Source organism: Schistocerca gregaria, chromosome 6 (genome assembly GCF_023897955.1).
Source record: "Schistocerca gregaria isolate iqSchGreg1 chromosome 6, iqSchGreg1.2, whole genome shotgun sequence".
NCBI classification, from domain to species: domain Eukaryota; kingdom Metazoa; phylum Arthropoda; class Insecta; order Orthoptera; family Acrididae; genus Schistocerca; species Schistocerca gregaria.
In genome coordinates this window covers 447,139,220-447,151,699 of record NC_064925.1, presented here as the reverse complement: position 1 = coordinate 447,151,699, position 12,480 = coordinate 447,139,220, and the positions used below count along the sequence as shown (strand labels likewise).

Below are 12,480 nucleotides of genomic sequence, written 5' to 3'. Positions count from 1 at the left end.
GACTGAAGACGACAACAACAACAACAACAACAACACAACTTAACTAACAGTATATTAACTGATAATACAAAAGTTTGAGCATTTAACTACAAACTGAAATAAAGTATGAAAAAGTACAAGTATTTATGTAATAGTTCTGGTCCATGATGTTTGGAATGAAACTACTAAAAAAATTAAATACATAATGATTGTTTTTTAGTAACAGGTATCTATACATAGCTAAATTTAACACAATAGGTACTAACAGTAATTTTGAAACAACTTTCTATAAAATATACATTAACACTAATCTGAGACAAAAATTAAGTTTAGAGTTGAAAGCAGTTTCCCAATAAATTGTCTTGGAACTTCACAGATTACATTTTAATAAAGCCAACTGGGTTTGGTTTACATCGCTTTCATTAAGAATGTATGTTCTCCCTGTTGGGGCAAATGGATTTACTTTTGCGAGAACATTCACGATTGACACCCATAGGACATCTCCATGTGCAGGATAGAAGAATGTAACTGTATTGTGCAGCAGGCAATCTGAAACAATGACAAAGCTCATATGCTCAATTTTGTCTTCCTGTTTGTAATATATAACAAAAGGATGAATGGTAAACTGTTGTCTTGTCCCGTGGTAACTCTAAGCTTCATCCTGTAAAACTATACTAAAATTTTCCAAAAATCACATATGACAACAAATTCCGATTCCATAAGGTGGCAGTTATAAGGGTCGAGGGACATCAAAGGGAAGCAGTGGTTGGGAAGGGAGTAAGACAGGGTTGTAGCCTCTCCCCGATGTTGTTCAATCTGTATATTGAGCAAGCAGTAAAGGAAACAAAAGAAAAATTCGGAATAGGTATTAAAATCCATGGAGAAGAAGTAAAAACTTTGAGGTTCGTCGATGACATTATAATTCTCTCAGAGACAGCAAAGGACTTGGAAGAGCAGTTGAACGGAATGGATAGTGTCCTGAAAGGAGGATATAAGATGAACATCAACAAAAGCAAAACGAGGATAATGGAATGTAGTCGAATTAAGTCGGGTGATGCTGAGGGTATTAGATTAGGAAATGAGATGCTTAAAGTAGTCAAGGAGTTTTGCTACTTGGGGAGCAAAATAACTGATGATGGTCGAAATAGAGAGGATATACAATGTAGACTGGCAATGGCAAGGAAAGCGTTTCTGAAGGAGAGAAATTTGTTAACATCAAGTATTGATTTAAGTGTGAGCAAGTCGTTTCTGAGAGTATTTGTATGAAGTGTAGCCATGTATGGAAGTGAAACATGGACGATAAATAGTTTGGACAAGAAGAGAATAGAAGCTTTAGAAATGTGGTGCTATAGAAGAATGCTGAAGATTAGATGGATAGATCACATAACTAATGAGGAGGTACTGAATAGGATTGGGGAGAAGTTTGAGGCACAACTTGCCTAGAAGAAGGGATCGGTTGGTAGGACACGTTCTGAGGCATCAAGGGATCACCAATTTAATATTGGAGGGCAGCGTGGAGGGTAAAAATCATAGAGGGAGACAAAGAGATAAATACACCAAGCAGATACAGAAGGATGTAGGTTGCAGTAGGTACTGGGAGATGAAGAAGCTTGCACAGGATAGAGTAGCATGGAGAGCTGCATCAAACCAGTCTCAGGACTGAAGACCACAACAACAAGGTTTTCTCTTGTGAAGTTGAGGAATGTTCGTTGTTGCTTGGCAATGAAGTCATGCCGATTCAATGTAGACATCTTACTACAAAATAAATCTATGAATTCTTCAGAAGTTTTCTGAACAATTTCCATATTACAGCAGTCAACTGACATCCACTGTCAGAATTGAACTTGTTCAGTTAAGTTTTCATCAAGAGTCTTGTAAAATTTTACATAGACAGTTTCTCCTGGACAATATTCACCGTTTCCCATGTTGCAGTCAACTGTTGATGGTTTACAAAGCATTTTTGCATTGCACTTGCTTATAATTGTTTAAGCTGCTGTTTGTTACTGTATTTAGTTTGTCGTTTCCTATCATTAATTTTATGTTTTGGTGAGTTTTGTACAGCCAGCAAATACACATGTTTCAGTCTGAACCCAGTAAATTTAGAGAAACCTATTTTTATGTTAGGAAACTTGTCTTCAAAATGTTTGTAAGCTTCTTTAAGGTTGCACAAAATAAGTCTTTTTGATATTTTTGTTTTACTTCCACTTGTTTCTGTAATTGTCACACAATCTTTAATACATGGCATTGCCCAGCTAACTTCATCATTTTCATAAAATGAATCTACAGTTTTGACAGTTTCTGTTGGTAAACTCTTCCCTGGTTTTGGGTTTGGACCTTCCATGAATCCTTTCTCTTCCAAAATTTTTTTGGGCTGCCAAACAATGTATTAGGAGCATTAAATTACCTCATTATTTTCCTGGCACTCAACTTTTCAGGTAAACTTGTAAGAATCATTAGGTTTTTTGCCCTAATTATAGAATTATTAAAGTTTGTTTCGAGATGTTGAAGAATGGATGTATCAGTATCTGACGAAGTTTCAGCAGCAACAAAAAGTTAATGTGTCACTGTTGAGATTTTTTTCACTTTTGATTTGGCGTAACACCTAGATGTTACTTTTTTCTTATCAATTGGGGACTTGCCTAGTTCTTGAAGTGATGTGTTAAGTGTCTGAACACCCACTGAAGTTGTAGTGAAGTCAGGGTCTTGATCTGGGATGATTAGCTCTGATCCAGAAGAATCTTCAACACTTTTATCAATGATGGGCTCTGGTGTATTTTTAAATGTAGTTACATGTTTCCTACATTTATCACAAATCTTGCCACCACTAGGTATTTGTGAAAATAATTTGGGCATCCCTGCTGTGACATTTCTGTTTTTTTTTTTTTTCTGTCTCTAATAAAATTATTTGACTTGTTCAGTGAATTACAATACTGCACTCTTACAGCACTGCACGTTTTACTTCGTTCCATATTGATACAAAAATCACTTATCTCCTTCAATTTATAGATTTGCTTGTAAATGAACTATTAAATACACTAGATACAAACTGGTCAACACAGAGGTAACAATTGATTTGCTCTAAACCCCCGGTGCACAATAACACTGTAGGCACTCTAAGCCTTAGAAGGTAACAGTCTCATATCCTCTCAACAATGGCTCCAGTCACTGAATGATTGTACAGACATCAAGCACTGCGCTTGTTTCAACTTGTTCACAGCATGCTGCATACATAGACAGGAACACAAGCAAGCTCAGCCTTCATACATGGCTAATGAAATGTGCAGTTTTGGACTAGAAGTATTACATCAATATTCTCCTTACAAGTTTTTCATACCTTATTCAAATCTTAGCTATAGGTCCCACACTCAACATTTCATTTTGACAGTTAATAGACTAATAGTTTAAACTGTAGGAAACTAAAGAAATAGGCAATCAGTTATAGAAAATGTTGTTTAGTTTTTTTTCCAAGAAGGTGATATTTGATGTTTGTAGTACTTTTTTACTTACCTTTCAGTATATTTTAATGAAATTCGTGTTTGTTAAAGGTCAGTTTGGTCAAACTTTGGCTGTTAGTGAAAAACAAGAGTGCGGAATAATTTTTTTGACAATGAACCCATCATCATCCCACATTTATATTTTTCCATTTGATTTATTACAGTATGAAGTAGTTATAGAAATATTTTGAAAATTTTCAATTATGTACTTCTGTAAAAAAATTAAATCAAAATATTAATTAGTATTTTGAAAAATGTTATTAATTAGAAGCTATGTTTTGCTGTATATCACTGGAAAAAGCATGAAAAATGCTGCAAAATGGCACCTTTACCAGCTATCTTGCTCAATTAGGGAAGATCATAGGGCACTTTAAAAAAAGTCCATTCACACATTTTTGCCATTTTACATGACCATATTTCTGGTATGGTTTGAGGTAAAAAATTGAAATATGTTTTTCTTAGTTTCAGCATCCAGTATAAGTATACCAACTTTAAGCAAAATCTAAGAGGGTGAGGTCTAATTTTTATTTAAAGTGTGTTGATTTGTCATGTAATGACCTGCCACAGCTATGGTGAAGCATCTTAGGATAAACATAAGCAGAATTGTTTGTACATAAGGTGTACGTCACCTTCTAAAAATTTAGTAAATTATGTTGTGCTACTGAAAGATAATGCACATTTTAATTAAGTCCTGATACAGTACAAATAATGAAAGGAACAAAGGTAACAACTCAATATTTATTTGAGGCATTAAAAAGTCTACCTTTACTCCTTCCATTATTTAAAAGATAATCCAGATGGACTAATATCCATAATACATAATTATAATGCAAAAATAGTTGTTACATATCCACAGCAAGTTTTCTGTGAAAAAGAATTGTAATTATAAATAGTGACCACAGTTCCCATTGTGGGGTGCAGCGATTGTCGCTGGGACTCCTCAGGTCTGATGTAATGCTGGAGAGTTGCTGCTGTCTGGACGAAGGCCATGGTGACGATATCAAATTGGCGCCTTATTGCTGCTGGAAACAGGTCGAAATCAACACCATCGCTTCTGGATTTGGCTGGCTGGGGCCTGCCTCGTCTCATATCCAAAGGTGTGATACCAGAAGCGTGGCACAATGTTAAACGTATCGGTAGTAGTCGCAACATTTCTCTCGGCTGTGTGATTGGTAGATCTTTTGACTATCTGAAAGTTTAGTAGACACACTGTAGTTAATACAGGTTGATTGGTATAAAACTGGATCATTTTTGGTGTTATGAATACTAAAAGTAAAAGAAGATTCTACCATAATTTTTGTTTGGGCTTAAAAAAGTTGTACCAAGTCAGAAAGTACTCGCTTTTGTGTTGAATGCAGCCATGAGATTGGAACGTCCTTTATGTGTGAAATGGTGTTTTGCTAGTTTTCATATACATAATTACTGGAGGTGTTCTGCATGCTTATTCATCTGTTAACTGATCTGTGCCTAATATGCTCATCTGGTACTACTATCTAGCATGGTAATTCACATTAATTTTCTGCCCTATCACCTTCATTCAATATTTTTATTGCATAGAAAAATTAAAAGTGCATGGTATGTTGTTTTATACGAATCATCCTGTGATTCTTTGTTTTAAATACAAAGACAGTGTGAAATACTACCAGTCATCTAACAGAAGTAGTGTTGTATTTGGTATAACTTTTTGCTGTAAAATGTACAGTACTTATATATTGTAAGCATTGTATTTGTGAGAAATTTTGCTAGTTAGCAAGACTGTAATCTAGTGATATGAAATTGTGTATTACGCTCATCTGAGGGGAATATCAGATGACTGGAAGAGTACCGCATTGTCTCACAGCTACACTGAATGTTGGTGTTGGGTCATTTTCTTATGCGTCTGTCAATAAATTTGCTTTACTGTTTCATGTGTTAGCTTATATCTGTCTATTGTGACTGAGTATTGCCTTAAAACCTTATCTCAAAACAATAACAATGGCATTCAGCAAAGAATCTTATTACAAACATGAATTAAGTGCTTGCTTATCACCAGAGTGATGTGTAGTGCAGATAGCAGACAGCCTGAAACATATAAAAGTTACAAATACTTCATTTAACAGCAAAAAACGGGAAGATATATCTGCTCTGCTGATTTGGGATACTACCAAAAGACAGAAATTTGAAATTCTATGTGCCATTAGTTTGTAAAGTGCAGTAGGTGCATTAATGGCATGAATGTTTCTGCATGTTGAAAGCTCAAGTTCTCACTTTACTTATCACTCAAGTTAACAGTGAAATTAAGTCATATACGAGGTCTATGCCGAAAGTTTTTAGCAGCCCGTAAACCATAAGGCAGAGGACAATGGGGTTGTTTTCATTCGAAAGAGCAATGTTTTCCGACCTTGGGACGTGCGCGCGCAGCCCCTGGCTAGCGGTGATCCCCCATAGCGCGGTAAGAAAGCACAGGCAGTGCTTAGTCAGAGACGTTGCAGGATGGAGCTGTCACACTGCGACTTTCGCACCATGATTTTTTTACAATTATAAAAAGGGTTTAAGTGCCGAAGAATGCCATTTTTCTTTGCTGCATGTTTTTGGCGAAGCTTCCCATTCTAGGGCCACTGTTGGAAATTGGTTTCGCGAGTTTTTGAGGGGTCGGCAGTCAATTGAAGATGAACTTCATCCCGGTCGACCAGCAACAGCTGTAACTCCTGAAAACAGTGATGCTGTGAGGAAAATGATCAAAGATGATCCATATCTTACATTTTGTGACATTGAAGGGACCCTAAATATTGGATCAACAGCAGCACAGACCATCGTTCATAGTCACTAAGGCCTTACTAAGAGATGTGCCCATTGGTTGCCACATTCCCTGACAGAAAGCCAAAAGGAGGTGAAAGTGGACTGGTGTCGTTTCATGCTCAAAAAATTCAATGGAGGGAAGTCCCAAGACACCTACAATATTGTCACAGGTGATGGAACGTGGGTTTACCATTATGACCCTGAAACGAAGATTCAGTCTTCTGTGTGGTGCTTTCCAGGGGAGGAACCACCCACAAAAGTTAAACGAAGTTGGAGTGCTGGAAAAAAGATGGTGGCAACTTTTTTCACAAAGATCGGACGTCTCACCTCTGTGACCTTTGACACACATCGTACAGTCAATGCTGAATGGTGCGTGAACGATTGTCTTCCAAAATTCATCACCACATGGAAGTCACAGCATCCAAAGTGCAAGAGTGGGCACCTTCTACTGCATCACGACAATGCATTTGCGCACAGGGCTGCCAGAACGATGGACTTTCTGGAGAAGGAAAAAGTGCGAGTGTTACCCCATCCCCTCTATTCACCTGACCTGGCCCCCCTGTGACTTCTTTCTGTTCCCTAAGACTAAGGAAAAAATTCGAGGGCAGCGGTTTTCATCAGATGAAGAGGCCATTGCAGCGTACAAGAGTGCACTAAGTGAGATCCCAAAGAAACTTGGGCTGACACCTTTTCTAAGTGGCTTCAGAGAATGGAAAAATGTGTACATGCTGATGGAAAGTATTTTGAAAAGTTGTAAACCTTTTTTTTTTGAAAATATTTTTTTTTTTTCACATGTTCTGCTAAAAACTTTCAGCATAGCCCTTGTACACTGCCTAACAGAGATATGAAGCACCAGAAAGGGATGATGAAATGAAACGAAACGTAATGGGTTGAGAGGGTATCTGATGTTGTTGTATGGAGTGCAAAATTGCGCCAATTTTACAAAGAAATGGGCAGTACTTGCCAGCAAGATTTTGTAGTCCATCTGGTGAGGAAGGGTGTCATAAAGCCATTGTACCCTCTCGTAATACAAGCTGGCCCACAACGGTTCTACCAGGTCATAGGTATCCTGGACATTGGCACAGGGACAGTTTCGCCATTCGAGCTGGTCCAACACTTTCTATTGGGGAGAGACCTGGTGATATTGCTGTCCACTGAAGCACCTAAGCATCACGCAGACAATTCATAGAGACATGTGCTGTGTGTCGACGAGCAATGTCTTAATTGTCCTGGTGAAAAAGGATGCCCCAATACTGTCGTATGTGAGATAGCACTTGAGGACACAGAATGTGCATGACATACCATTGTGCCATCAGAATTCCATCAGTCAATACCATCTATGACCTGAAGCCATACCCGATGCCTCCCCACATCGTCACACCAGGAGTAACTCTGCTTTACCTCTTCAAAACATTGGAAAAATGGGACCTCTCACAAGGTTGCCACCGTATTTATCAGTCATGGTCATCTGGATTAGTGCAGAACCAAGATTCATCACTGAACACAATCTGACACCATTCATCAGCTGTCCATGCTTTCTGGTCCCAGCAGCTCTCCAAACACAGCTGTTTCTCTTGTGTTAACTGGAGTCTTTGTATGGGATGATAATTCCCATGTCTTGCTGCTGCTGTTAGTCTCCAACCAATAATGTGGGATGACACAGAATGTTGCAGGGAGTCCATTACTTGTTCTCAGATATGAAGAAGTTATGATGAGCTTGATGCACAATACAGTATTACTCCATTATCATGCTCAGAGGTTGTTGACCAGGACATGGACAACAATTATGCCTGCACTCACATTCCCATGCCATCAAACACTGAGTCACTGTCATATCCAAATACCTCACAAATATGGACATTCCGTAATTTGACCAGCGAACTACATGAATACCCAGAATGAGGCCCCTTTCAATCTCATTAGGTGCTGACATCGCTGTTTCACTTGAGTATGCAGCACCTGTGTCCTTCAGTAATCACTCAGCATCTGACATGGTTCGCACCCCTCATATACTCTACCGGTCCTGCTAACAACACTAAACATGAACAACACCAAAATACTGTTGTGGCCTTTCTACCTGTCAGAGAATTGTGACTCTAATCATTTACATTTGTGACTTTGGTGGATGTGTGCACAAAGCTTCATTAACATCTGGCCATTTCTTCTGGGTGCTTCACTCTGTTGTCAGGCAAGATAGTTGAATATCTATCACCAGTGGTTATCTTGAAAACACAAGTTCATGGTGTACTTAAAATAACATTACAGTCAAAATGTTAACTGCAAATACTTCACAATATTCAGTGACATATGGCACAAACAAACAGATATGTTTTCTATCTAGAAATGGTTATGACCTCACAGTCTAAGTAAAGTAGCAATTGTGTATGCAATAACAGTATAAATTTCAGTTCTTGGATGGTGTAATTGACTGAAATGCTTTCACTTTTATTATTTTCAAGTCGTTTGAACTATTATCATTGGAAGCATCTGTTATGGCTTTGACTCTTGGTTTTGGCCATTTATATCTTCCTCTTTGGACTCTGTTGGGTTAAAAAAAAAAGAAAAAAGAAAAACCTCTGAGCCTTTTTTATTGCTGTTTCTTTGTGTCATTAGCTTGAAATCTTGCGAGTCAGTGTTCTGGTACGTACAAAAACAGGATGTTTCCTTAACAAGAACTCAGTGCCAATAACTTTTGTGCTACAACTGTTGAAGTCTCTACGAAAATGGGGAAAAATGCACATTCTGCAAATGAATTCAACAATTCAGTAGGTCCTACATTAAATGCATATGCTTTGGTCTCATAAGTCACTTGTTTATAACAACTGTACTAATAAACTGATTAACAATTATAGTAGACCAAAGCAGTGTTGGGATTTTCAGCTATCAATGTGTGCAAGTTGCAACTGTTGTTATTTCTGCCACAGGTAAATTTAACAGTGACTGGAATTTGTGAAATAAATTTATCGTTGCCCATCCAAAATATTTTTAAAGCTTGGCATATATCCTTCGTCAAGGTAGTCTACATGCTGATGGATAGGAGTAAAAGGCCTGATCATGTAATATGATGAGGCTAAGAAAGCCTTAAAGGTAATGCAACTTCCAGTATGGGGCGCATTCTTAGCAAATAACTCTTCAAAAAATGATCGCCAAGAGTTTTTAAACACTAATGCTGATATCAATTCGATGTAAACACGTGTATTGCAGCTACACCTGCAAAGGGACAACTTCCCCTGAATCCCAGAATGCTCTGAAACCAATGTGTCCTACAGACGAAAATATTCATCATCAAGAAGGAAAAAGGTCAGCATCCTTGACCGTACAAACACCATCACCTCTAAATAAAGAACAAGTTTTACGAAAACTGAAGAAAATAAGATTAAAACCATTGGATGACAGACCAGAGACACTATTCAGCTGTGAAGGTAGTGCCACAGATGTTGTCCTCATATAGGAACCCAATAGCCCCACTAGTTTTTTCCTCCTGACATTTGCACAACTCCATGGCAAATAGGGAAAGAATGGGGGTGGGGTGGGGAGGGAGGAGAACCTTCACTGAAATGTGGCTGCCATAATTCCATTCTAACCTACTGACTACAGATGGGCAAATCTATGTATTCATTGCAGCTGGTACTGGCAGCCAGTCTTGTGAAGCACTTTTGAACAAAGTTTTCTGAAAACTGTCTTGAGCAGCTAGTTCAACTGCCCACATGCAATGGAAATATTTTAGACCTTGTAGCTACAAACAGGTCTTATATCATCACACTCATTGTAGGGACAGGGATCAGTGATCATGATGTCATCAATGGTTATTAAAGTCAATAAATCCATCAAGATGGCTAGGAGAGTATTTTTGCTAGTTGAAGCAGATTGTAATTCACACTCTGCGATAATATGTGCTGAGTAAGTGGGTTAGGGTTGGAAAAATTCACCATGCTTTTATATCAAAATTCGGAAAATGCTGAGGAAACGGAGACTATTGCACTCTCGATTCAAGAAAGAAAGTGGAAATGACAGGTAAAAGTTGTTAGGAATTTGTGCATCTGTAAAAGATTGATGCACAAAATGTACATTATCTATCACCATCATACCTTCACTAAAGATCTGGCTGATAACTGGAGGAAATTCTGCTCCTCCATAAATTCGCTAAGTGGGTCAAAGGTTTCTATCCAGTCTGGTGCGGCAATAGAAGACAGCAAAAGGAAAGCTGATGTATTAAATTTTACATTAAAGAAATCATTCACATAGGAAGATTGTACAAATACAATGTCACTTGACTGTTGTACAGAATACAATGTCACTTGACTGTTGCACAGACGCCTTTATGGAGGACATCTGTCTTTGGTGCAGAGAAGGAACTGAAAGAATTGAAAACAAATAAGTCACCATGTCTGAATGGAATCCCACTTCAGTTTTACAGAGAGTACTCTACGGCACTGGTCCCTTAATTAGCTTGTTTTTATTCTGAATCTTTCACCCAGTACAGTCATAAGCAGCTGGAAAAAAGCACCTTGACTAACCTATATAAGAAGGGTAAAAGAAAGTACCTGCAAACTTAGACTAGTATCCTTAATGTTGACTTACTGCAGAATCCTTGAACATATTTTGAGTTGAAATGTAATTAATTTCCTTGAGACAGAAGAGCTGCTGTCCAAAAATCGACATGGATTTGGAGTGTTGCTAATGGGAAACACGGCTTGCTCTTTTCTCACATGATATCCTACTACATGTGGATGAAGGGCGCAGGCAAATTCCATATTGGGAGATTTCCGGAAAGAGATTGAAATAGTGTACCACTGCAGACTGTTAATGAAGGTACAAGCATAAAGAATAGGTTTCCATATATGCGAGTGGCTCAAAACATCACTTAGTAATAGAGCCCATGACATTGTTCTTGGTGGTGAGTGCTCATCAGAGACAATGGTATCTCGTAAGGGCTGCCAATGGAAGTGTCAAATAAAGCATGTAGTCTGCTGCTTGACAATCATGTCGATTAAATACTTAGGCATAACATTGCAAAACAGTTTGAAATGGAATGAGCATGTAAGGGCATTAGTAGGGAAGGCAATGGTAGACTTTGCTTTCTTGGGAGAATTTTAGGAAAAGTAGATTCATCTGTATAGGAGACCCTGTGTAGAACATTAATGGGAGCCATTCTTGAGTACTGTGTTTTTGTGATCCCTATCAGCTTGGGTTAAAGGAAGATGTTGAAGCAATTCAGAGGTGGGCAGCTAGATCTCTACTGGGGGAATCACTAGAAGGAAGACGATGTTCTTTGCTCAGAGCACTATTGAGAAAATTTAGAGAAAAATGCGTGTGAAGCTGATTGCAGAATGATTCTACTGCTGCCAGTGTATAATTTGCATAAGGACCACAAAGTAAGAGAAATTGGGACCAAGTGAGGTGGCGCATTGGTTAGCACACTGGACTTGCATTTGTGAGAACAATGGTTCAAACCCGTGTCTGGCGTCTCTTTCTCCCCCCCCCCCCCCCCCCCCCCCCTCCCTGTCTCCATGATTTCCCCTGAATCGCATCAGACAAATGCCAGGATGGCTCCTTTGAAAGGTCATGGCCGACTTCCTTTTCCATCCTTCCCTAATCCAATGGGATTGATGACCTTGCTGTTTGGTACCCTCTCCCAAATCAGTTAACCAACATAAGAGAAACTGGGGCTAATACAGGGACATATAGTTAGTAGTTTTCTCATGCTATATTTGCAAGTGCAGTGAGAAAGGGAATGACTAGTAGTGGTACATGGTACTATCTGTTATGTGGTGGCTTGAGGAGTATGTACATATATATGTATAATTTAGTGGACTGATAACTCATATAAAGCAACTTAAACTCCAGCACAGTGCCTGTTTCTGCACTAGGTTCCTGCAGAACTCACTTAAAAACCACTGTTCTGTTACGTACTCTCTACATAGAACAGGTGACCTTAGTTGCAACAGAGTTAAGGGTGGGCTGACATTATTCGTTAGTAACATGTCCCACTCACCCCTTGCTTGCAGTTTATAAGATCCTGAAAAATCACTAATTGCTCAAAATACTTTTCACATTGTAATGAGCCTCTTTATTTTGTCCTTTTGTTGTAGTAATAAGTTAAATGGAAATATATTAAACTAATCTTTCAAAGTTTTCTCTCCCCACAGCCATGTTATCCTGATTTTAATTTATATAATTTTTGCCAAAAATATGATACAAACAGCCACTTATGTATAGTGTCTGCACA

General features: G+C 38.3%; 1 protein-coding gene across 5 annotated transcripts in view; it reads left to right on the top strand.

Moving 5' to 3' along the window:
- Positions 1-12,480, top strand: part of LOC126278017 (glutathione synthetase-like) — a 151,257-nt gene that overhangs the window by 49,834 nt on the left and 88,943 nt on the right. For 3 of the 5 annotated variants that reach the window (XM_049977729.1, XM_049977728.1, XM_049977732.1), the window contains one exon: positions 4,395-4,570. The exons of the other annotated variants lie outside the window; for them this stretch is intronic. In XM_049977729.1, the coding sequence (XP_049833686.1) occupies positions 4,395-4,570 (176 nt within the window). The remainder of the gene's footprint in view (positions 1-4,394; positions 4,571-12,480) is intronic. 5 annotated transcript variants of the gene reach the window in all.